At 47.8% G+C, this 26,508-nt stretch overlaps 1 protein-coding gene across 2 annotated transcripts in view; it reads right to left on the bottom strand.

Annotated features, from left to right (window-relative positions):
- The window catches only part of SH3KBP1 (SH3 domain containing kinase binding protein 1), a 1,496,599-nt gene that overhangs the window by 185,790 nt on the left and 1,284,301 nt on the right, over positions 1 to 26,508 (bottom strand). For both annotated transcript variants that reach the window (XM_069637105.1, XM_069637106.1), the window contains 2 exons: positions 21,338 to 21,389; positions 17,288 to 17,365 (listed from right to left, as the gene is read on the bottom strand). In XM_069637105.1, the coding sequence (XP_069493206.1) occupies positions 17,288 to 17,365; positions 21,338 to 21,389 (130 nt within the window). The remainder of the gene's footprint in view (positions 1 to 17,287; positions 17,366 to 21,337; positions 21,390 to 26,508) is intronic.

Raw genomic sequence — 26,508 nt, 5'->3', positions numbered from 1 at the left:
CAATGGTCTGACCACCACATTATCACCTTCAGCATCCTCACCGCTAGTTCCCCAGCTACCACTTCACCCCAATCACTCCCTCCCTGCCTCGCCAGAAGCTCCCGCAAACTCACTAAGGAGAGATTATTGCCCTTCCTCCAAGGCCCAGCCTTCAGACCACCTTTCTCTTCAGACCCTGAAACACTCGCATCAACCTATGTTACTGCCATCAAAGCAGCCATCAACACCATTGCCCCACTCAAACCTCGAAAATCCAAAACCACTGCACATTCCAATTCTTGGTTCACGCCGGACCTCCTCTCACTCCGCAACGAGAAAAAAGCTACACTCACTCAGTGGCAAAAGTCCCACTCCGAAAAAGATAAGATGATCTTCAAAGCCCTTTCCACCAAATACAAAAAGGCAATCACCCAAGCCAAAGCCAAATCCTTTGAATCCAGAATCTCGGAAGCCCAATCCAATACTAAAGAAATATTCGCCATTTTCAGAGAACTCGAAACACCCACTCCCGCCCCCCAGAATTTCATCAAAGACAAGGACTGGTGTGACGAAATACAGAAGGCCATGCAATCCAAAATTAGCCTCCTCAAAAACAAAATACTAGCCACTAAACAAGCCCTACCGAACAAGCACATCCCAGTCCCACCGCCTGCCCCTGATCCCCCCCTTACCCTTCTCCTTCAAACCCATTCAGGAAAAAGATGTCATCAACATAATGAGGAACATTAAACCCTCTAACTGCAAAGGTGATGCTTGCCCAGCCTCCATTATCAAAGACTGCGCAGAACCGCTAGCTCCCTTCCTAACAGCCTTTGTAAATGCCTCCTTTACCACAGGGATAGTCCCTGCCTCCCTCAAGGAAGCCTGGGTCCGCCCTCTTCTAAAGAAGCCAACGCTCGATCCCACCTCCCCCAATAACTACAGACCCATCACCACTGTCCCTTTCCTCCTCAAAATACTGGACAAAGCAGCCTACCTGCAGGTTCAACACTTCATTGAAGAGAACAAACTCCTTGGTCTCCGCCAATCTGGCTTCCGCCCCAGACACGGAACAGAAACAGCCCTACTTGACTTGAAAAACCAGATGAACGATGCGAGAGACTTGGGCAAACCTGCACTCCTACTCCTAGACCTCTCGGCGGCCTTCGACCTTGTGGATCATGGCGTCCTATGCCACCACCTCTCCACCACGGCCAAATTCTCCCCTGTAGCCACAGCGTGGATCACCACCTCCTTAAAAGACAGAACCATGCAAGTATTCTCTGACTCAGCCGCCGCATCACCAACCATTATACTCTGTGGGGTGCCCCAAGGCTCCTGCCTCTCCCCCACGCTATACAACATTTTTACACGCCCCCTCTTCCTCATCCTCATCCTCGACGCCATGGGCATCTCATACACCAACTACGCCGACGACACACAAATCCTCATCACTCTCACAGGTAACTACAACACTGACTCCCTGGCCCTCAACAACCTTTACAATACCATCCAAGCCTGGATGGCAGACAACGGTCTATGCCTCAACTCTGACAAGACGGAACTCCTCCTGGTAGGCTCTCCCGACACCCTAAAGAATCTAGATGCCCAATTCAGTGACTTCACCATTGATTCCATTAAAATTCCAGTCTCCGACTCTGTCAAAACCCTGGGAGTTTATCTGGATTCTAGCCTATCCATGGACAGACAAATCAATGCAATTGCCTCTGCAGCGGCATATCATGCCAAACTTATCAATGCTGTCAGACCCTTTCTCTCCAAAGAGAACTGCACTAACATAGCCAGAGCCATCACCGGCTCTAGGCTAGACTACTGTAACGTACTCTTTCTAGGAACCTCTAAAAAAAACCTAGAGAGACTACAAGTAATACAGAACAACGCGCTCCGGGCAGCCCAAGGTATTGCAAAAAGAGAACACATCTCTGAGGCCAGAAAACTAGCCCACTGGCTCCCAATAAAAGAAAGGATATTATTCAAAGCCCTGACATTGACCCACAAGTGCATCCACCTTACTGCGCCTGCATACCTCTCACAAAGGATTCACCCTGTCTCCACCACCAGGCCAACCAGATCACCCTACACCAACATGCTCTCAGTGCCTCTAGTAAAAAAAGTAAAAGCGGGCGGATCCAGCTTCCCTAACCTTGCGCCCTCGCACTGGAATGCCCTACCACACACTATCCGTGGAGAGGCCTCCCTCACCACCTTCCGCAAAACGCTGAAGACTACCCTGTTCACATAAGGTTAGACATACTAGCACGATTACCCCATGTATACTGTATCATATGATCAAAAGCAATATCTGTAACAACAGTATGTCATCCTGCAACATTTACAATGTTTCAACAACCGCTATCTTACCTGCACCATGTAACTAAGTAATTGCAAGTAACAGCGCCTCAATGCCCGTGGGCTGTTTGTGCGCTATATAAATGTAAATAAATAAATAAACAAGCAGCACCGTTGAATCAGGTATTAGTAAAACATGTTATTTAAAACACGTTTGATTCACTGGTGATTCAGAGTAAAATAAAAAGTAAATTATAATTAATGCTAGGGTCATTATCACAGTTGCTTATTTTATCAGGTATATTTGTGCAATGAGTTTGTACTATACCATTTTGTGGTGGTGGGATTTTAATCTACGGCACTAAGCAGATTTGAAGCTCAGTAATTTGGATACAGTAGGATCTTACAACAAGTGGGAAGATTTTGCTTCCCTGCTGCAGGTTTTGTTTGGTTGTTAGGCTTATAAGCTTTGCCTTAATCATACGTAACCATGGAATGTTATCCCCTTGACCGTGAGACAGGTCCTTCTCCTTCCTATGCCTCTTCTCTGGCCCCCAATCTTTCTCAGCTGGCAGTGGAAGTTGTGTCTTGAATGAGTGCAATGCTATTGTGTAAGGAAGGGATGTGTATTCTCTCATTAGGGAAATTTAATTAAAAAAAAAAAGACTACAAAAAAAAAAAATAAAAAAAGACTACAAAAAAAAAAAAAACGATTTACAAAGAGCGCTCTTTGACCGCACGGAACGGTCTTTCTAAAACGAACTGTCACGCCCCTGCGCACATGAGCTGACAGGCACTCCAGGACCCAGAAGCTGCATTGAAGGAAAGGAGGTAAGTTTATGTGTGCATGTTTGTGTTTGGCGTTTGTGTTGAATTGGGGGAGGCCTTGGTGGGGAGGGGGCGGCGGGGGCTGTGGGAGGGGTGTTCGAGGGTGAACCCCCGATTTCGGGTTAATCCTGCCAGAGGGGAGAGTGGGGGGGCGTTGGGATTGATGGGCGTCTGGAAATGTGGTTTTTCGATTTTTTTATAGGTCGACAAAAAAATAAGAAAAAAAAAAGAAAATCGCTCTTTGTTAGGCGACCTATTAAAAAATAGAAAAAAATAGAAAATATCACGTAGAACCCTTATTAGTGAATGCTGTGGCGAGGAGAGGAGATGTGTTATCTCTTGTCTTGCTGGGTGTCTGTGCACGCTTGTGCAATGTTGAGTGCAGGGCTTTAAGAAATCGAGCGGGGGGGCCTCATTTGGGGGCGTGGCTTGTGGGAGGGGCGTGGCCTAAAAAGTACGCAAATCGTAGGGTATACACACAAATATATATAGATGTTATATATTTGTGTGCGTACCTTACTATGGTGTGTGTACTATGCAAGCCATCTATGTTTAGAAAAGATGGCTTGCAAAGTACACACACCATAGTAAGGTACGCACACAAATATATAACATTTATATATATTTGTGTGCATACCCTACGGTTTGCCTAGTTTCAGGCCATCTTTTTTAAACATTTCGGGTTTATAAAAGATGTCTTTGAAAGTACACAATTCAAGCCGTCTTTTATAAAGCTTTGACTACGGACAACATTGTCCGTCGGCAAAGCTTTATAAAAGATGGCTTGAAATGTGTACTTTCAAAGCCATCTTTTATAAACCTCGAAATATGTCGAGGAATCCCCAGGTTCGCCGAGGGTTAAAGACGCCTCGGCGACCTGGGGAAACAAAGGGACAGTAAGTCAGTAACTGCCTCTGGTGACCTCTCGCGCGACGGGTCACCAGAGGCAGTTACTATAACTGACGGAAGTGGCAGCCAGTAACAGCGTCGCTGTGGCTGGCTGCCACTTCCGTCAGCTTGCCTGACTTCATTGCAGGCGCATCTCCCATTGCGGCGGCCGCGACGGGTTAATGCATCCCGCGATTCCCGCCAATGTTGCTGTAGGACGGGGGGCCCGGCAGGGCCCTGGCTCAGTCGCCCTTTTTGGAGACTGCCGGGGCCTGGACGGGGGCCCCGGCAGGGCCCTGGCTCAATCGCCCTTTTTGGAGACTGCCGGGGCCCGGCCCCGGCAGGCCCCGGCCCACTTTAAGCACTGGTTGAGTGGATGCCGGGATGATCCGCTCAATTGAGTGTTGGGTGCATAGTGCTCCATGTGTGCCAGTTGAGCCTGTACTGAAAGTGGTGAGGATGGGTGTCTCCATGTTGTCGCCCTGTCTTAAGAGCAACTGGAAACCTTGTACTTGTAAACAATGATGCTACATCTTTATGTGGGCAGGGAAGGAATGGGACCAGAAAAAGATGAAGCTTTGCTGCAGCAAAAAATGTCTTGCCGTTCCATGAGGACCCCAGGGGCTTAGGCCCAAAACATTCAGCTAGTTGAAGATGCTCTCTGCCCCCGATTGCTGCGAGTCTCCTAATCGCTGTGCGTTTGGAGTCTCAATGCGAGCAGCGATATGCAAAGACTTCACAAACTGCATCTGAAAGTCGTCCTTTGCTCACCAGTACAGGCCAAACAGAAACAATGACAGTCCAAATCGGTCTATATGTCTCATGCTGTCATGGTGACTATTCTGGCAGATGAAATGAACACAATACCAAGAGTGCTCATTTTAATTACTATCACAGATATATTTGATAAATTGGTGGTCATTCTTACGTTCCCAAAATGCACTGTGTTTATGCAAAGCAGCCAGCATCCTACATTTAGGGCACCCACATTTTTTGACACCTAGCTCCACCCCTCAGTGTCCACGCCACTGACAATCCCCTCAATGGGCACGCAAAGTGGAGGTGGGGAGGGAGTTTCCCCCAGTACATTTTGACAATTTTGGCTCCTTTCTGGTCCATGGCAAAGCCCCAGTTCCAAGTGTAACAAAGTCTTACTGCTTGGGCAACAGACGCTACGCGGGGAGCAGAGCGGGATCAGCATCTCACAGCAGTCACATGACTACACCAATGGTTCTAAGAGCCAAATAGCTCTCCACGGTTTGACACTGGAACAGGATTCGCAGCGGTGCCCACTGAAATTGCTAAAATGGTAGATCCATGAGAGGAGCAGGTTTAAAACAGAAAATACCAGAGCCTGGACGGAGCATCCTACCCATTAAGACAGCCGGGAAAGGAGATAATTTGCTTAAGTAGCTACAATCTACATTGCTTTTAATAATATACCCTCTGTACTGCATATAATTAGGATCATTTGGAAACTCGTTCAGTTGGCACATATAAACCTCTCACTGCCACAACAGCTTTATAATGTGCAGTAAGGGGGAACAAAATGCACTGGCCCCTCCCCGCCAATCGCCGCTGGGCTGAGTTGCCAAACTACCACTGCCACCTCAATGGGAAACAGGTTTCATAGTTCCAGAAATGGCAAAGTGCATTAGAACAGGAACAAAAAGTGACTTGACAATCAAAGCTAAATGTTTTCAGCATGTCTTTGACTTGATGCCAAGCCTTGAATGCTGACGTTTATACCGCTGTGTGAAGTGACCAAGCCCACCCCCACCCCCCAGTGTGCAGGACCATGCAGGAAAGGCTGCCGCTAACTTCTCTTGTTCTTACCACTATAAGACACGGGGGAATCTTCTTGTGGCTTATGCAGAGGCTTTTTAGGAACTGCGGTAGTTTGCGACACATTGTCGCTCTTCATTTTCCGTGGTATGCCATGTATGGCAAACACTTTTTTCAGGGCAGTTATGACAGATGGGGCGGCTGTGGATTTAATGTGTTCGACTTCCGGGTACCTTCTGAATTCATCTATTAGGACAAATAGGTAGCCTTCTCTGGCGATAGTACAGAAGTCCACACTGACTGATTCCCACCTTGTGTTGCTTCTGGGTACACTTGCAAAGGGTTCTGGTGCCATTCGTCTCCCTTGATGATTGGCATGCCTCACAGGTCTCAATCAGTTCCACTACTCTACTCTGTATGTTTGGCATGTACACTTGGGACACGAGATATGCTTGAGTTTTTACCATGCCCTGGTGTCCCTCGTGTGCTAGCCGCAGGGCCCTCTCTTCTAGCACCTCTAGCAGGATGGTGTGGTGTCCCTTTATACGTCCCCTTCTTCCGACATGGTCAGCTCATGTCTGATGCCGAACAAAGCCTGTAGTTTCTCTTCTGCTGTCACAGTACGATAGGCTACAGCTGATAAAAAAAGTGTTTCCAGTCTCCAGACAGTATGGTGTGTTTTGTGTGCTGGAGGCAGATATCTGCTTTGGTTTCTTCTGCTATTTCCTGTGGTGTCATCGCCTTCGGACGGGCACAAGCTACCACGTGGCATACATGTTCTTCCATTTCCTTGGCATGTTCTCATTCTTGAGGTGTGGCTGGTCGTGGGTGGTGGGACAAGTAGTCTGCAGGGTTGTCCGCACCTGCTCGGTTTATCACTTCAATGTTCAATGGTTTTGACTGCAACATCCACTGCAACATCCACTTCTCTAAGCGTGCTGAAGAGTGTGGGGCTGAGCTCTTGAAGATTGGCATTAGGGGTTTACGGTCTGTAAAGATCTTTGCGGGTTGGCCCAAAAGGTAAACCTGAAAATACTGGCATCCCACAGAATTGCAAATGTCTCAGTTCCTATGTGTGCCTAATTTTGCTCAATCTTAGTGAGCGCCCGGCTGGCAAAAGCGACCGGGAATATGGTGCCCTCCTGATCGATTTGTTTCAACACAGCCCCTAGTCCTACTGTCTAGCATCAACCGACCGTTTCGTGGCACGGTTTGTGTTGAAAAATGCCATCCTGGTGGTGCTGGACAGGGAATGCTTAATCTGTTGGAAAGCGTGTTGGTGTTGTTCGGAACATTCCGATGGTTTTTCTTTCTGGGTTAGCCTTCTTAAGGGGGCTGAAATGGTGGCTAGATCTGGGATGAATCTGGCACAGTATGTAGCCATTCCCATGAAACGCCTGATCTCGGATGCAGACGTGGGGGCTTTGGCTTCCCTGATATCTGTCACCGTGATGAGGTTCGGTAACACTCCTTCCGCGTTGAACACGTAGCCAAAAAAGTTCAGTTTGTGCCTGCCAAATTTACACTTCTCCGCATGTAGGGTGAGGCCAGACTCCTCTAAGCGTTCTAGGACTGCCGCCAGCCGGTCATGGTGTTCTTCTGTTCCGTACACTACGATGTCACTGATGTTCATGGTGCCCGCAAGTCCATTTAGGACTTCCCGGATTTCGTTTTGAAAAACGTCAGCGTCTGAGGATATGCCGAAGTTCAGCCTCCGGTATCTCCTGAGGCCTAGGTGGGACGAGAATGTTGTGATATAGCGTGATTCTTCGGCTAGGTGTATTTGGTGATAGCCTGAGCATAAGTCTAATTTGCTGAAAATCTTTGCTCCAGTTAGATCTACAATAAACTTGTCAATCATTGGGGTCAAGTGTCGTTCATGTCCGATGGCTACCTGCGGCTGCATGCCAATGCAGATTCGGCTGCATTTGGTTGTCGTGGTTTTTGAGCTACGGCAATGGGGGATACCTCTGTGTCGGTCCTGATGTCTTCTCAATTATTCCTTGGGATTTCAGCTCCTCTAGTTCTATCGCTTTGCGCAGGTGAAAGGGGACCCGGCGGTGGCTCACAGCGTTGGGTACGATCAATGTGTAGGTTGACTGTTCTCCCTCAAAGGCATCCTATGCATTAGAACACCTTGTTGTGTCTTGCTGGAAGGTTGCTGATGTCAGGTGTATTGATGCTGAACGCAAACTGCACTAGCCTCAGCTTTTTCGCAGTACGGCAGCTCTGGAGTGTCTCCAACCCTGCGTCTACCACATAGATCCTGGCTGGGCACATTGTACCATTGTGTGTTAGGTCTGAGCAGAATGAACCAGTCACTGGTAGTTGCTTTTTGCATCCATATGCAAATAGCTGCACCCACCTGTCTTGAAGTCAGGCCACTGGTTAGATTTTCTTGAATGTCAACAGAGGCATGACGTTTACCGTCGCTCCTGTATCGATTACAACCTTGGTGGGGGTCCCGTCCGCTAAAATGGTGCAGGAGGCTCATCTGAACTCCTTTCCTCTGGGTTTTTCTAGGGCTTGATGGTGGATATCATATGGACATGTTCCCCCTTCTTCTTCGGTCGATCCCAATGGGAATCTTTCCGGGGATGCCTCTTCTTCTGAGGTGTCATCCGTGTCACTGCTGCTTGGTAATCTTCTAGTGGTGGCTACGGCCCTTGCCTTGCCCCTCTCCTTTCGTCTGGGGGTGGGCGCTTTTGTTTGTTCACTTCCCTCCTGAGGAGGTGGATTGAGGCTGACAGCAGCAAAACGATTCAGTCTCTTGCACTTGCGACGGGTGACCCCCAACGCTGGACAGGGTTCTCCTCTATGCCAAGGTCCTCCGCACCATTTGCATGAGTCCTGCCGTCCTGGTGCCTGTCCGAACGTGGTGTTGGCGTGTCATCTATCTGGTCTTTCTCTGATCGCTGCTATCTCCTCCTCGTTCTGGATGTTGTCGAGTGGAAGCCATTGCATGGCGGCCTCCATGTTTTGCAACTTGGTCATCAGTGTGTTCTCATAGTCTGCCCATGGCTAGGATGCGGTCTAGGGAGACGTTCTTCAGAGGTTGTCAGAGGAGACCCTGTTTGTTAATTTATTGGCAGACAGCAAATTCCTCATCCGGGAATTCGGATCCTAGCGTCATTTCCCTGAGGCCCTCATGGACATCATCAATGTTTTCTTTTGCCCTTTGTTGGGTCATGCAGAACTGGAATCTTTCATAGTCGTGGTTAAACTCGGTTTTAATATGTTGTTCAGCGCTGCCTTCACTGCATCGTCATCATCTGTAGCGCCGCTATTAGGCAGAGTGTTTAACAGACTGAGCGCTGGCGCTCCAAGGTTAAGTAATAGTAAGGTGCGCACATTCTTTGCTTCTGTTATATCCGTAGCTTGCATGTTTCATTCAAACTGTTGGAGCAATATCGCCCAGCGTAAGGCAGCTCATGTGGCATAAGGGTAAAACAGTGTCAAATGTCCCATGCGTGGCATGTGGTCCTGCTATTGACCCCTCCACTCTCATTGAGCTTCTGCTGCTGCCCTCCCTAGTTGGGCTACTCTGTGGGCTTGCCATGAGTGGAGGCGTGTGTGTCCCCAATCCTCTTGCTGTGTGATGTTCAGGGGCACAGTGCCTTGTTGTCGATGATATGGTGCCCCTCCTTCACGTTTTCAACTTGTGCAGGCTGGCGTGCTGTGGCACACTTCTTCTCCTGCAATCCTGAGCGTGGCCACTGGTGGTGCACTGTCATTCAGGATGAGCCGGCAGCTGCAGCGTGGAGCCACTGATGGGGAGTGTTGGAGCGGAACGCACATGGAGCCGGTTACCCTTTGTCGCCAGTGTGATGATCACTCCCCGGCCTCAGAATGTCAGCGGGGAGGTCGGGGTGATTATGAATATACAGTGTGCGCACGCGCTGGGAAGCACTAATAAAATGATACTCGGCTCTGCCCGTTTCCGGTCATCGCTGCATCTTTATTTCGTGTTACTCTTCCCTCGTCACGTGAGGTGGGCCCCCCTCACTCATGTGACTCAGGGTTTGCATAAACACCACAATTCTATGGCAAGACAGGAGGCTCATATTATGCATTTCAATCTTTACTCTGAACCACAGCAGCAAAGAATAAAAAACTTTATAAACGAAATTTTTTCAAAAAAAAAAAAAAACAACGTTATAACAATGCAATGGGAAGCATCCCAGTCCAATATGGTGGGCAGGTCATGCCCTGGGGGTAGCCAATAGGGAGCGAGCCAGTCCCAATATAGGTCCATTCCTTTAGTAACTCCCCCTCTTTCTTTGCTGCTGACCCACAAGCTAAGTCACACCTCTGGTTTTCTCTTAGACTGTGTGCTTTGAAGTGTTAATTATATCACTTGGTTTCAGGGAGCAGCGTTTGGGAGAACGCGTTTCTTTTACTTGATACATTGTATATGCTGTGACTTTCCTCAGGCAAGCGGAGCGTTTGTTTATCTCGCCTGCGTTCGCCTGAGGTGATTTATTCGAGCGTGGAGTTCACTCACATTGTTGTTGCTTTGTAGCCTAGGGAGCTCTGTGGCTCACGCAGTAAGCGTGCTGCCTTGTGAAAGGCAGGTTTAGCAGTTCGTGCCTGCTCACCACCACAAAAAATTTATATTTTTATTTTTTTCGTAATATGTTCCATTTTCTTTTATAAATTAGTAATAGTGTTACAGTTGTTGTAGGTTTAAAAATTTTGCTTCTTTGCCCTCACACGCTGCTCGCGTGTTTGTCTGTGGGAATTCAGACACTGCCCATGTTCTGCCTTGGTGGCCCTTACCTGTGGTTTGTGGCACACTATTAACTTGAGTCCTTACAGCCTGCTCGGCTTGTGTGAGTGCAGCTTTGACCCGGCTGTGTTTAAATAACGGTATATATATATATATATATATATATCTCTATTTTACCAAAGAAATTGGTGCTGTCATGGACAAAGGAGTGCTTCCCTCCTCTGCAGATGCCAGCACTCAAGTGCGCACTGCCAAAAAAAGTGAGAAGGTACTTGAAAACATTGGGGATCAAGCCTGTCATTCCCAGCCTTTAGTGGCTCAAGCTATTCAGTCCTCTTTGGACTCCGCTTTATCTAATTTGAATAATACTTTGGCGTCAGCCTTTGACAGATTAATTACCCGCATTGCGGATTTTCATCCCTCCCAGGACGCTGTCCCATCTGTGGAGTCCCAGGCACCCAGAAAATGTAAGGTTAAAACTAAACATACCCAGGGACAACTCAGTCCCCTAGTGGCCATATCTCCTATTTCTTCCCCTAAGGGTAATTTAAAGCGCGGGTGGGAAGAATCTCGACCTATCTCTTCCACCCCCTGGCCGGCCCCCGCGCCTTTCGCGCCGGTGGAGCCCCCTATTGATGTCTCATCCTCTGACAGTGCAGATGATTCTGATTCGCCCCCTAAGAGGCAAAAAAGGAAGGTGACCTCGGTAGTCCCTCAAGGGGGTCCCCTGCTGGATGGTAGTGGTGTTCCTTTCTTTGATCCTGCCCTGATACAACACCCCAGGTCTGCTGAGTGGCAACCCTCTGAGGAGGTTTCCTCTTTCCTCAAGTTCTGGATCCGGCGCCCTATGGCCAAAGAGGATCGTAATAAGTTACGGGCGGAATGCCCTAGACCGTTGCTCGCCGACAAGGTAGCTCTAGCGCCAGAAATAGACCAGTCTATGGCGGCTTTTCTTTCCCAGAAAGGGAAGGACCCCAAGAAGGGGGTCGATAAAGCGTGGCGTAGCTGTCAAGACAGACTGTTGGACATCCTGGGTCCAGTCACGCAGATTTTTGAAATGGCAGAAGAGGCGGCGTCCTCTAATACCCCGATAGATGTTGACGCATTAAGGGGTTGGATCCAACGTACAGTATGCCTGCTCGGCAATGCTAATGCCTCCATATGTAGGGAGAGGAGGAAATCATTATTAATGAGGTTGGATTCCAAACTGGCAGACATGTCAGAGAGGGAAGGTGGCCCTGCAGCTCAGGGTAATTTGTTTGGGGATTCTTTCCTGAAAGATTTGTCAGCTTATGTTCACACATTTACAGCGCTGGACAAAGCGCAGGTTAATATAAAAAAGGTTTTTGCCCCAAAGGTTTTTAACAAGGCTGGACGAGGTAGGGCCCGCTCCTCCGGCCGTTTTTCCCAGGGCTCCTCCCGCCCCCGACAGTTTGCGCCCCGTGGCGCATACTATACCTCCTCTGCTCGAGGAGCACATAATCAGTTCTATCCGCAACAAAACTCCAGTTGGAGAGGACGTGCCGGCAGGGGAGCCGGAAGATCAAGAGGGCCAGCAGGTAATTTCCGAGGTGCTAAAAGTTTTTTCCCTCAAAAGTTTAGGTGGCAGACTAGCCAGGTTCCTTCCACAGTGGGAGGCTCTCACTTCGGATCCTTGGGTGCTACAAACGATTCAGGGTTATCAGATAGAGTTCTATGCCCCTCCTTGCCAGTTGTCCATTCCCCTTCCTTTGGTGTTCGACGAAGTCAAACAATCCCTTATAGATGGGGAGGTACGGGATCTCATCTCCAAAGGGGCGGTAGTCCCGGCCTCTTACAGGGCCTCTCAGTTCCAGAGTACCATTTTTCTAGTTCCGAAACCGGACCAGGGGTTTCGTCCAGTAATCAACCTGAAAGCTCTCAACTCTTTTGTGGTTTATCACCACTTCAAGATGGAGGGAATTCATTTACTCAGGGATACTCTTCTCCCTGCAGACTGGATGGTCAAATTGGACCTCAAAGACGCTTACCTAGTGGTTCCCGTCTTTCCCCCACATCAGGAGTATCTTCAGTTTCAGTGGGGGGGTCGAGTGTGGCAGTTTGCATCCCTTCCGTTTGGCCTGTCCTCGGCCCCATGGTGTTTCACCAAGCTCATGCGCCCTGTGATGGCTCTTCTCAGGTCCAGGGGGATTCGGATCATAGTTTATCTAGACGACATGTTGCTCCTGGCCCAGAATTGTCAAACTCTGTGTTCTCATCTGAAATTTACTGTGACCCTCTTACCGGATCTAGGTTTTGTGATAAATGTAAAAAAATCCATATTGAAGCCTACGCAATGTATCCAATTTCTGGGCTTCAATATAGATTCAAAGCTTTGCATCCTTCTTCTCCCAGACAGCAGACTGTCCAAGATAAAGAAGGAAATTCGTCTACTCCTCAGGAGAGGGAGGATCTCCCTCAGGCAGTTGGCCAGAGTTGTAGGGATGTTGTCGGCATCCATTCAGGCTATCTTCCCTGCTCCCCTACATTACAGAGCACTGCAACGCTTAAAGGCCAGGCATTTGCGCAAGTGTCTCTCTTACTCCCAAATGGTGGAATTGCCGCCAGAGGCCAGGTTGGAACTTCTGTGGTGGCTCAGGCACATGGAGGCCTGGAATGGCAAGGCAATATTTGGCCCGTCGCCGGATGTCGTTCTGGAGTCAGATGCGAGCAGATCGGGTTGGGGAGCCAGATTGGGTCAGGTCTCCACAGGAGGGAAATGGTCGGAGTCAGAGAAACTGCTCCATATCAATTGCCTAGAGTTGTTAGCGGGGTCTTTTGCTGTTCGGAGTCTCCTCAAGGATCAGGGGAATTGTTGTGTTCTCCTCCGCATGGACAACATATCTGCAGTGAGGTACATCAATCACCTGGGGGGTACCAGGTCCAAAGTCTTGGCGGATTTGGCGAGAGAGTTTTGGCATTTTTGCCTCGACAGGGATATTCTCTTGAAAGCGGAATACCTCCCAGGAGTCAGCAACGAGGTTGCAGATTGGAACGCCAGGCACCTGCAGGACAGGAGCGATTGGATGCTGAACAGGTCTCTTTTCGCCCGCATAGAGTCCCTCTGGGGTCCTCTGATGATAGACTTGTTTGCCTCCAGACTGAATTGTCAAGTTCCCAGGTTTTACAGTTGGAGACCAGATCCGTTAGCTCTAGCCACCGACGCTTTCCTCCAGGATTGGTCGGGTCAGTTGGGGTATGCCTTTCCTCCCTTTGCTATAATAGCCCGGGTTCTGGTCCAGGTTCGCACTCAGGCGGTGTCTCTGGTTCTAGTTGCCCCTTTTGGCCCTCTCAAGTTTGGTTCCCGGCCCTTCTAGAATTGGCAATAGATATTCCCCGTCTTCTCCCTCGCGATCCCCAGTTGCTAGTGGATCCGGAGGGTCTCCCTCACGAGTTGGTCTTGCAGGGACACCTTGCCCTTATGGCTTGGAAGATTTCAGCTCTTCCTGGTGCTTCAGAGGACTTTCGCAAGACTCTATGGCGGTCATCAGGGACTCCTGGGCGCCCTCTACTAAGGCAGGGTATTCCACAGCATGGGACAGATGGGTTAGCTGGTGTGTGGCTAGGCACCTCAATCCCGTTTCTGCCCCTCCTGTAGAGGTGGTTAATTTTCTTGTAGAATTGTTTAAGGAAGGGAAAGCCTACAGAACTGTTAATGGTTTTCGTTCGGCTATTTCAGCCGGTCATCTTTTGGTTAAAGGGGAACCAGTGGGTAGACACTTTTTAGTGCGAAGGGCCCTCAAATCTATCCGTATTAAGGTTCCGCCACAACCAAAATATTCGGTTCTTTGGGATGTTAATGTGGTGCTGCAGCTCTTCAGGTCCTGGCCTCTTAATGAGGAACTGTCCCTGCAGCAGTTATTTGCCAAACTTGCTATGTTACTATGTCTGGTGTCTATTAAAAGGGTCTCTGATATCAGAGCTCTTGATGTGGATAATAAGATGTTCACCCCTCAAGGGGTTACTTTCTTTATCTCACGAAGGACTAAATGCATGACTTCTTCGATATCCTATCCAGCTTTTCCTGAAGATTGTAAACTATGTGTGGTCAACTGTTTGAAATGTTTTGAGATTATAACTGAAGGTTTTAGACCTCCCAATACCTCTCAGCTGCTGATTTCCTACAGGAAACCCCATAAGCCGGTCTCCCCTTCTACTTTGGCCAGATGGATCAAATGGGTTATGCGGGAGGCGGGGGTTGACACTTCCTCTTTTGGTCCCCACTCAGTCCGAGGCGCTATGGCCTCTAAAGCAGCCTTTCTGGGGGGTAGTTTGGAACAGATCCTAAAAGCAGCTGACTGGTCAAGGGAATCAACTTTTAAGACATTTTACCATAAGCGTATTGCCCATGTAGCGGTGAATGTAATGCAAGGGCTTTGAACTTGCATAATATGAGCCTCCTGTCTTGCCATAGAATGTCTAATCCCCCACACTAGCGTGAGATGGGGGTTTAGATTCTATAAAAGACAAGGAGGCGAGTATTATCCCACCCACCCACCCTTACTGGTGTCGGTTGTTGTTTCAGAGGGCAGTTGATGACTTCGATGCAGGAGGAAGTGGGAGATTGAGCTCCAGGTTGCAGAAGGTTTCAACCCCGGCGTCTCCATGGGAGTTTGTTCTTCGTTCCACGTGGAGAAGGTGTTCGGTGGTCGTGTGAGACAGATCAGCGTCAGAAAGAGGGGGAGTTACTAAAGGAATGGACCTATATTGGGACTGGCTCGCTCCCTATTGGCTACCCCCAGGGCATGACCTGCCCACCATATTGGACTGGGATGTTTCCCATTGCATTGTTATAACGTTGTGTTTTTTTTTTTTTGGAAAAAATTTCGTTTATAAAGTTTTTTATTCTTTGCTGCTGTGGTTCAGAGTAAAGATTGAAATGCATAATACTCGCCTCCTTGTCTTTTATAGAATCTAAACCCCCATCTCACGCTAGTGTGGGAGATTAGACATTGTATGGGTCAGGGTCTGAGAAGTGTCAGGCTCGGCCACAGAAGTACAAGTGATGGACCTTTGAAGCAGGTGGGCCTGTCTAACTAAAGGAATGGTCAACCAGACAATGCCGATTTTTGCTATACATATGTGGACCAAGTTACCGAAAAAAAGTTCAAAGATGCCAAGTTATAGTAACTTGTATTAATCATTAAAAGGACATCAAAAAGGTTAAAGGGACAGAAAGTCCAAAGCGACGCGCTTCACACTACAAAGTGCTTGTTCACACAATGGAATAGTTGGCAAAGAGGTGAATAAATAAGAGGGTGGTCCGTCCTCCGTTTCACTCACAAGAACAAATCAATGCTTGTGTATAGGGCATGCAGGCAGACATCTTGGAATGGTAATCCTGAACGTAAAATGTTACCAAATGGTGCATGGAATGCAATGTCACACTGCTGAAAAACAGTCTGATTGCATAATATTATGGCACATTATGGCATGGCATAGCATAAATCTTGATGGAGGAAAGTGCCCTCAATTAACGTTGATCTAAGAAGATACCAAATCCATATATGTTAGTGTACACATCCAAATATGCATGATTCTGAACTAATGCAAATACCATAAAGCGCATGTGCCTCCAGCAGCAATATGCATCAGAAAACTGACTCAAATAGCACCAAAGAAACATTTTATATAGAAAGTGCACATTCTTGGTGCCAACATGAACCCCGACATGCAGTGTTAGTTGATGGAAGGTCAGTTAAAATGTTGCACTGCAGAAAAACAATATTATGACCATCATAATGTTATAACTTGGCATCTAATCGAGAGTAGGGCAGAGTGCCCTTAACCAAAGTTGGTCCGAGACGATACCAAGAACATATGTTATGCCGCCCAGCTTAATAGGCATCCTGCAGAACACGTGTAAATATAAAGTGCATGTGCGTCTAGCAGCCATATTTGACGGAAAACTCCAACAGAAATAGCACCAAAGAACATTCTTATATAGAAAGTGAAAATGCTCGATGACAACATAAACCACAACAGGGAATTCGTAAATTAGGTCCAACGGTTTGAAACACAAGCAGTATATATATATATATATACTTATAATTAAATGTAATTAATGAGGTGTCAAAAAAAGTCAACTGGAATAAAAGCGTTAAAATAAAGAAACACCAAATCAAACCAAAAAGGCAAATGCAACTGCCAATCCCGGCAAGGTAGCTCCGCGTGCTAAAGTACCTACTGCAGGGATGTGCGTGTAACCCACAGGTCCCAATTTCCCATACCAGAAAGAAAGCTAAAGGAGTTACTGTGCCTGCGAGAAAGATTTGTGTGCAGACTGCAGGCACAGGTGCCTCCACCAACACAGAAGAACCCGGCTCCCACCTTCACTATTCCAGCTCTCTACGCCCTCTCCAACTGAAACACATATTCCCCACTGTACTGCCCATGAAAGAACAAAGTCGCTTAACAATGTCTTTTCTTATGTGGGAGGCACCTTTTCACAAAACACAAAAACACACAGTGTTTCCATCCAGCTGCAGTCACTAGTGATTAGAAAGGTGGGAATGTGTCCCATTGGCTCCTTTCTGTGTGTTAATGCCTCCGGTCATTGTAGGTTGAGCCCTGCTGCAGCACAGGTGGCAGCATCATGGGAGAGGAGGGGTGAATCTGCCTGTGCTGCCCTGTCGCGACACAGAATGTAAAACCCAACCAAGCCCTGACCCACTTAAAGCCCTGCGAGTAGGGTCACCTTCAGCTATAACCCATGTCGGTGCAGGAGACAGGGCAGTGAAAGTCTCTTACCTTTCTCTTCTCTATTTGGAAGCGTCTCTGGCCTTTCTGGGGGCACCTTCCGTACGTCATGCCGCCTTTCCGTGGTACCTGCCAAAAGGGGAAACTTCATGAGCAGGGCTCGTCAAAAAGTACATGGTGTCGGCTTCGGAAACGCCAACGGCATGTAAAGACGCAAACCAGTTAAAGCGATCAGTATAACAGGCGGCCAAAAGACAGACATGAGCCATGTGAGAGCCAGAGTCCTGGAAGCTGCTTAGTCATCACAGTGGCTGAGGGATAATCCCATATTAGTGAGCACCCTCGTATGCTTATGAGGAGAGATGCAACACACCTCTTGCTGCAGCCCGCCATGCACTGCCGCAGTTTAACATTTACTTTCATTTAAAAAGTCCTCAATTGTAACCAATAGTATTTGCGACATTATGAAATACAATTATTATAAACCATTTTTTTTCATAGTATAAGGTTCGTGCATAGACATGCGGAGGCCAATACAATTTACAACAGTGAAGAGTGGCGGATTGAAAAGCTCTGAATTAATCACAACCACTGGCAGCTGCTCTGGGCATCCTTTCATGCCTTCGTTTTCTAGCTTACTGAGGGCAATATTGCTGATTTACACGCATGGTTGTAGAATGCTCAGTGCATGCTGCTTTGGATGCAACATTGACTGGAATGTTGTGTTTATGCGGTGGGTGCGTGCTCCAAGAGTGTGCGTCTCTATGATTGCAGAGTGCCCACATAAAATTAGCGTTACAAGGTTGCACAGGTTCAATGTAAACCATAACTGGGGCACTGGCTGTCAGGGTGTCTGCAACGTGTGGCTCAGTGGATGGTTTTGAACTACAGCTCACATGATCAGTTTCCATGGACTATGGTGGCGAGGACTCATGGGAGTTGTGGTCCAAAACATCTGTGTAGCCGATGGTTGCAGGCTCTAGTTCGAAAATGTCACCACAAGGGCATGGAGCAATTAATGAAAACCATGAAATTACACAAACCGGCAGGACTTTTGACCACCTTTTTAACATGAAGCTTTCTCAACACGCGGCATGCCTGTTAGAATTTAGGTCCATGACGTGTGAGGGATTCTGGGAATGGGAAGCTGTTACAGTACAATCACAGACAGACGTTTTGGGTCAGGAACATACTCTTCCACCTTGAGGAGCTCAAGGATGTGCCATGTATATGATTTTAAGATCTTTAGTTATCGCATCTTGGACTAAGGCCACATGTGAACATACCTCCACAAAACAGATCTCCAAAATTGAAAGCAGTAATATTAACAAGAACCCTGTAGCAAACTATCTGAAATCAAATGTGTTGTTAATCGCATCGAAAAATGTCTTACTTCCAACCTATTATAGGACTTGGACTATTGATTTGCTGTTGTCCAGTTCCAGCATAGTGAGGGAATAATTACAGGATGTTGATACTTGGCACAATAAGGATTGGCTATGTTGCGGTCACACTCCCTAGGAGAGGAGACGGCTGCAGACTCGCTACACGCCGCTCTGAATGTGGAAATTTACTTGGCTCAGGAGGTGAACTTGGGTGTGAAGCCCTCAGAGTTCATGGGTGATAGCCAATTCGGCATGTCTGGGTATTCAGTGTTGTTGTTGAGGAGTAGGAATTCGGTCTTGGAGGGGATGAGCTTCAAGTATGCACTGGACATCCAAGACTGGATCAGCTAGAGGCATGTTTTGAGCCTATGGATGTCCTTGATGGAGTCGATCTTGGGGTATAGCTGTGTGTCGTCCGCATAATGGTGGATGTGGTTGTTGTGTGTGGCTAGGAGGGCTCTCAGATGCACCATGTATAGATTGAAGATCACTGAGGAGAGGATAGAACCCTGCAGGACTCCACATGGGACTGGTAGCATTGGCGATCTAGGGGAGTCCATGTGAACAAACTGCTCGTGGTTGGCGAGGAAGGACTTGAACCAGCGTAAGACATGGTTGCTGATCCCCATGCGCCAATGTATGGTGTCCATAAGCGCCAGGTGGTCTACTGTGTCAAAAGCGACCGAGAGGTTGAGTAGAACCAGGAGGCATGGTTGGCCATCGTGAAGGATGTTGAGGACGTCGTCGACCACCTGTATTGTTCCTGTCTCCATGCTGCATTTGGGTCTGAATCCAGATTGGTAGATTTGGAGGCGATTGTTGGTGTTGATACAGTTGTGCAGCTACTGATTTCTAGATGATCTTACCTAGGAAGGGAAGATGGGTGATGAGGCGATAGTTAGATAGGTTGTCGGGGTCCAGAGTGGGTTTCTTTAGTAGAGGGAGGATTTCTCCTGTTTTTAGGGTCGATGGGAAGGTGCCTTGAGTTAGAGAGCTGTTGATTATCTCGAGGTAGGGAAGGAGAGCTTCTGTGGGGAGGGTCTTGAGGATGGATGCTGCGAGTACGATGTGGCTTTGAGGGCGGCCAGGGTTTCTACCAGGTCCTCTGTAGAGAGTGTCTGGAATGTTGTCCAGGGTGTGGAGATATTGCGAGGAGGGAAGTGAGGTGGGTCTGTGGATGCAAATCTGGCGTCTATGTGCTGGCAAATCTTGCTGATTTCGTCGATGAAGAAGGTGTTGATGGTGGTGGATTTTTCGAGGAAGTGTGGTATGGCAAGGTTGGGTAGCGGGTTGACGCACTGCTTGACCGCTTTGAAGAGGGCTCTTCTTTTGTTGCCCGCTTCTGCTATGGTCTTCAGATAGGAGACCTTGGCAGTGTTGATTAGTTTTTGGCGGGTTGCTCAGAGTTCCTTGAGGAGCGCCAAATCGGATGCAGGCCTAGGGTGGTGCCAAGTTTTCTCTTGTTTTATGATGACTCTTTTGCGGAGGTTGAGTTCTTGCGTGTACCAGGGTGCTGACCATTTCGGTTTGCAGATGCGTTTTGTCAGAGGCACGCGCCAGTCGGTGGAGGCTGAAAGGATGGCATTGAGTGCTTCCAGTAGATAGTCGCAGTTCCGTTGGGGGTGTTCGGTCCATGTAAGGTATAGGTTGGCAAGGTCTTCTGTGAGGAGAAGTTCTTGAAGCACCTGAAGGTTTGTCTTCTGGGTTTCTGCTGGAAGAAGTCAACTGGGGTGGTGTGCAGAATGTTGAAAGGCACGGCTAGGTCGTCCGACCAGTCAAGCGCGAGAGGAGGGCTGTAGTGGAGGGATTAAGTCAAGGATGTTACCTTTCCTGTGTGTTGGGTCTTTTTCATGTGCTCTATGAGGCTGTCGAGCAGGCGGAGGAGAGCTTCCTTGATCAGTTTGGTGGCCTTGTTGCCTGGGAGGTTGAAGTCGCCTAGGAAGATGTTGTTGGCGTGCATGAGGGACATGGTGGTGACCAGGTCAGTGAAGTCTCTGATGAAGGTGGTGTTAGATTTGGGTGGTCTGTAGATGAGATGGAAGGGGACTGTCCATCGGGTAGAGCACAAAGTGTCAGGAGAGGACTTTGAAGGAGCCATTGCTGTCAACGCCAAGTCTGGTGCAGGGCCACAAGGTCTGTGTATGACTGCAAGACCTCCGCCTGTTTTGTTTGGCGGATGCTGTAGCCGTTGCGGACAAGGACGTTTAGGATGTGGGTGGAGGTGGGTGTCAGCCAGGTCTCAGTGAGGAAGATGGCTTCAAGGTCGAGTGAAGTGATGAGGTTGGCGATGTCAGCTGCATGGGTGATAGCTGAGTGGACGCTGGCACACATCAACTTCTATGTTGTGGATAGTGAGGGGGTGTTGATGGGCTTGCGGCGGATGTGGGTGAAGTTGCTGCATTGCCGAGTCCATGTCTCAGAAGAGGGGCGATGTCATTGATGTTGGCCTTGCCTGGTGATGGTCATGTATTCTTCAATTAAATTAGGAGCCAGCAGGAGAGACGGAGGCATATCACATTTTAAGCGCACTTCATGCCGACCCGATTAGGATGACGCAGGCAGAGGTGCTGATCATGTTCTAAAAGTAAATAATTAAAACAATTGCATTTTCTACATCACTATTACCGCTTACATTCTACTCAATCCTGGTCTGCATTCCTACACATTTTAGTTCACAATGTTCATGGAGTGAATAAAAGCGCATGCAGCCTCTTACCTGTGCCCGACTTCAATACTGTAGCTGCCGGAGGAGGGGGTTTCTTCGGCCTCTGTAACAACAGAAAACCCCCCAGAAAACATTAATACACTGGTGCCTCCCATCTATTTAGAGGCACAATCCTGAAACCATTAACTTGCAGTAAGGACATGAGAGAGTAATTACATGTGTACACGTATACCAATAACTTACTCAAAGATTTAGTGACAAGAACGAAGGCTTTGAAACCAGAACTGTTGCACAAACAGAATGCCTTGAATAAAGTGAAGGGTCTCAGCATAGCTACTTCAGAGGTCTTGCCCGGTATACCCATGTGGGGCTTCCAACTTCCATTGGGTGCGGCCCAATGGTTAGTCTGGGCCCTGACTGGAGACGTGCCTTTCACCCCCCTCACCCCCCATTCATGGCTCAGGGATCGAGGGCCCCTATGGCAAAGCACACATGCCACATATTACAATCTTTGGCCATATTGGTGGGCAGCGAATGCTTTCCCCAGCATCATCCACAAACTAGCTTGCATGCCTCCATTACACAATGTGGATGCCAGTTTAGGGCACATGCACAAACGTCCAGAGTATTTGTGTGTGACTAATTTAGGATGGCACATAGTGAGATTATGGCAGCATGAACTGCCACTCAATCCCTCTGTGCATAACAATTCATCACAACACTAAAACATGCCATTATAGCACAAGTATATTCCAAGCCAAAATGCTGCCAGTCTTGAGCTGAGATGCGGATGGATCCCTGCCATCAGTGACCACAGTATTTTTTATTTTGCATTTTCTAAAGCGCTCACACAGCCCGGAGGCATCGAGGCGTTGTTTCAAAATGTTTTGTTGTTGTCTTAGTTGCATATTTATAACGCGCTTAAATATCCTGAGGTTTCTAAGCGTGGACACGGGGATCGAACCTGTGTTGCTTCGTGTCGTCTTGCTTCCAAGGCGAGCATGTTGCCACCAAGCTATCCTCGAGGCAGTACTGCGACGGAAAGGTACATATAAATAAATCACTTATCAATTTACATGAATACGGCATAGACAACCCACACACACATTCACATCCAAGTTCCCTATTGCCAACTGACCAACTTCACACTAATACACTGCTCCGAGAACAAGCTCACAAGTCATCTTTCCTTGCCATACATCACAGGGCTCCCAAACTGAACAAGCCCACTCGCATTGGCGAGTAGATGTTATGAAGGGGGTGTACCATTTACATGGTACTTTACCTTGCTGACGACTATGGGGATGTTAAAAAGTTTTATTTGACATTTACTACAAACAAACTTTGTTTACAGTAAATGGCAAATAAAGGTTTCACTGTGCATGGATGACTTTTGGGTGGCAGCATTGCACCAAATACAAAGTGTGCTCATGGTGACATGCACCATTTTACAGAATGCATTGCTAAATATTGTGTCACCTGCAACCCTTAGGTCGAGTATATAAACTAAGGAACTCGCCCTGCAGATCTAGTGTGATTATTAAGAATTTCCGAGGCCTGCATCAGCCACAAAAGTCAGACCACCAGTTCCACAGTGGTTGCCATGGGCCTTTGAAGGGGAACAGGAGCATTTGCACACTATGTTCTAAACAAAATTCTTTACAAAGTGGAGCCTGCCCCTTTCACCACTGTAGATTTATGAAGCACTGCTCGTTCAAAATATGAAGAGTCAGGCTATCGGCTTCTTACCCAGGCTGTCCTTAAGCAAACTCCATGAGAAGGTCTGACGTTTGCCTCACAAGATGCTCAGTGGCAGATTCTGTCTACGCAGGACCTTTAGTTTCAGGCTTGGGGGGTGGGCCCCAGTCTGATGAAGGTACGAGGCATCTGGACAGAGTCGTACCATAAACAAGAACTACACATTATTTCATGGAATAAAGTGAGTGTAAGAATGCAGCTATTTTTGTCCATGTTCAGCCTTTCTTCAAAGGAATAGAAATGATCAGTTTTCAGCAAACATGGCATTTGTGACAATCTGCCAGGCCAGGTGATACTCCTGACGAAAATAAGGCAATAGCCTTTGGCGGAAGATCAGAGGAGGAGGGGTGGGGGGGATTATCTGTTCACTCTAATTATGGAACATAGTCTATAATTAATATCAAGGTTGTTATTTTTCTCTCCAGGCTGTGTTGCATTTAGTGATGTTAATATTAATGTTAAAGGTCATTTGTACCGCGCACTATCACCACCGGAGTGGTCCCCTGGCGCTCTGGCAGCTCTGAAAGAGGGAGGGAGGTGTGGGTTAGTGGGTGGAGGCTGGAAAAGTGCAAGAGAGCAGTGATGTGCTGTTGGCAGCCTCAGCCCGGTGGTTCCGTCGGCTGGGCCTGGGTGTATGCGGCCGGTAGTCGTTGTGTGCTGATGTGCGAGTCTGTGTGTGTTTTGTTTTGTTGTTGCAGTGTAGTGAAGTTCTTGCGGTTTGCTGCGCTAGAGGTTTGTGGTTGTGTTTGATTTGGAGTTTGAGAGGTGTATGCAGAGAAGGAAATTGTTAGTGGTATTGGTTAGTTGGTATCTCTATCCTGGATTGAGCCAGTTGGGCTTGTGTAATCTTACACAGCGGAATGCTTGTACGCCCTGTGCCTCAGGGGGTATGTGCCCGTTTTTGCATTCGAGGCCGTTTGAGGATTTAGCTGTCCCCTCTGCCCGCTCCCTTAATAACTTTGCATGCTCCTTACCCCCCCCCCCCCATGATTAGCGCAGCTGCTAGTGTCCATACTTCCGATTGTGGGGTGATTGGTGGTATCTCGTTCGTACCACAGCCCTGTGGTACCTAGTTGTGGCTGTACGGGCGGGGGGGGTGGCAAGGGTTGGCTGAAGTTGTTGCCTCCGTCTCCCTGGGTCTCGCAGGTGGACCCTTGTGTCCAGCGTCAGCCCTACTGGTGCTTGGAGTACTTCTGTCGTTCTATGGGTTTGTCAGTGTCCTTTTTTGAGTCGTTTGTTTTATTGTTGTTTCGGTTTTAGTCTCTGGTGTTGAAGAGGTAAGTTTTTAGTAGTTTTCTGAATTTAAGGTGATCTTTGGTGTTCCTTATTACTTTTGGGTGTTGTTCCAGGTTTTCGCGGCTAAGTGGTAGAAAGCGGTGCCTCCGAGTTTCTTCTTGATGTAAGGTTTTTGTTCCAGTCGGATTTCGTTGGTTGATCTGAGTGGTCTCGTTGGCTTGTAGATTGTTATTTTTTTTTGTAGGAATTCTGCTCCTTGTCCGCTGATTGCCCTGTGCGTTATGCACATTGTTTTGAAGATGATACGCTGTTTTACTGGGAGCCAGTGTAGTGTTTTTAGGGCCGGGGTGATGTGGTCTCTTCTGGATAGTTTGAGGAGTAGTCTGGCAGCTGTGTTTTGGATCCGTTGTAATTTCTTCATTAGGTATTCCGGTATACCGAGGTAGAGGCTGTTTGCATAATCGATACTTGACATGATGAGGCCGACGATGGTGAGTGTTTTGTGTGTGAAGGAGAGGAAAGGTAGTATTTTTCTTGCCGTGTGGAGGAGGAAGAAGCATTTCTTGACTGTTGCGTTTATTTGCGGTTCTAAGGTTAGGGTGTTGTCCATCAGGACTCCCAGATTTTTTACTACCTTGGATGGTGACGGTGCAGATCCCATTTCCGTTGGCCACGGGATGGCGGTTTCCTTCTCTTGGTCTTTGGATATGATCATGATTTCGGTTTTTCCTGGGTTGATTTTCAGGTTGTTGGCATTCATCCAGTTGAATACTTCTTTTAGACAGTCGGTTAAGTTTGAATGATCGGCTTGGGTGTCTTCGATCTTGTAGATGATTTGAGTGTCGTCTGCGTAGTTGTAGCATTTGATGTTGTGTTTCTTGAAGATTCTGATTACTGGGGTTTGGTAGATGTTGAAGTACAGTGGTGATAGGGAGGATCCTTGTGGTACTCCACAGTCGTTGACTCGTGGGGTGGATTTGAAGGGTTTGATCCAGATGGTTTCAGTTCTGTCTGCTAGGAATGATTTAGTCCAGCGTAGCGCTGTGTCTGTTATGCCTATGTCTTCTAGTCTTTTGGTTAGGGTGTCATGGCTGACTGTGTCGAAGGCTGCGGAGAGGTCGAGCAGGATAAGGGCAGATGTTGTGTTGGAGTCTGCGTTTGTTTTTAGGTCATCCCAGATGGATAGAAAATATATTTTTTATTCTTATATATTTGGTGTTTTGTGAAGCACCATATTTACACAAAATACTTCAAATCGCCATAATATGATGTATGGCATTCATAACGCGCCTATACACAAGTGTTTCAAGGCGCAACGAGGCAAGAGAGGGGGAACAGAGGGAAGACAGACAACGATCCTACTAGGCCAGGTGGCATTTGAGTGTTCTCCTAGGGATATGCATGACCGGGCGGTTGGAGATGTTCTTGGAACCGGCCTTCCTAGATTCTTTTCTTGTAATGGAGGTGGCTTTGAACTCTAAGCTGTGCTGTACAGGAGGCTAGAGAGGGCTTTTTAAAGCTTCTGTGATCTGGTAGTGTTTTCTCAAACTGAACACCAATTGTGCTGTCCTGTTTCGGATTGCTTGGATGTGAGTAGTATCATTGTTGAGTAAGCCCATCAGGAGACTGTTAGACTAGCCCAGTTTACACATTCTAAGGCCCGGGACCAACTGGAGTCTAGGATTCTTAGCAAATGATGTCAGAAGGTTTCCAAATGCGCTTTTTCCTCAGAGTGAGGTTGCAGATGTTTGACGTGGTAGAGAAGTGATGTGTGAAGGTTACATTTCAAAGTTGACAAGAAGGTTTTTGAGTTTTACCGCTGGAGGTTGTGCCGGATTGAGATCAGAAGGACAATGGGTCGGCATGGCTGATCAACATAGAAGTGGATTATCTGCCTTTTCAGTGTTGAGGAAAAGTGGGCTGTCACTCATCCCGGCATGTATGGCGGATTGGCAAGCTCCCAGGTTGAGAGCACAGGCCCCTTTCCAGATGGATTCTGATCTGCGAGTCACTGGCATAGATGTTGAATGCCATATCAAAAGACTCTAGGAAAACTGCAAGGGGTTTTAAGGGGTGGGTTTAAACATTGAAAACCTATGGAAACCGAGATGATCCTTGTGGGACTCCAGCGAGTAGCTTGAATGGGCAAGATGAGAAACCACCCCACTACACTATGGCAGAGTGGCTTTTAAGGAAGGATAGGATGCAGGTGAGGGCTTCACAGCTAA

Source organism: Ambystoma mexicanum, chromosome 7p (genome assembly GCF_040938575.1).
Source record: "Ambystoma mexicanum isolate Mex_15411 chromosome 7p, UKY_AmexF1_1, whole genome shotgun sequence".
NCBI classification, from domain to species: Eukaryota; Metazoa; Chordata; class Amphibia; order Caudata; family Ambystomatidae; genus Ambystoma; species Ambystoma mexicanum.
The sequence above is the reverse complement of the archived record's forward strand: the minus strand, read 5'-3'. Positions and strand labels throughout refer to the sequence as shown.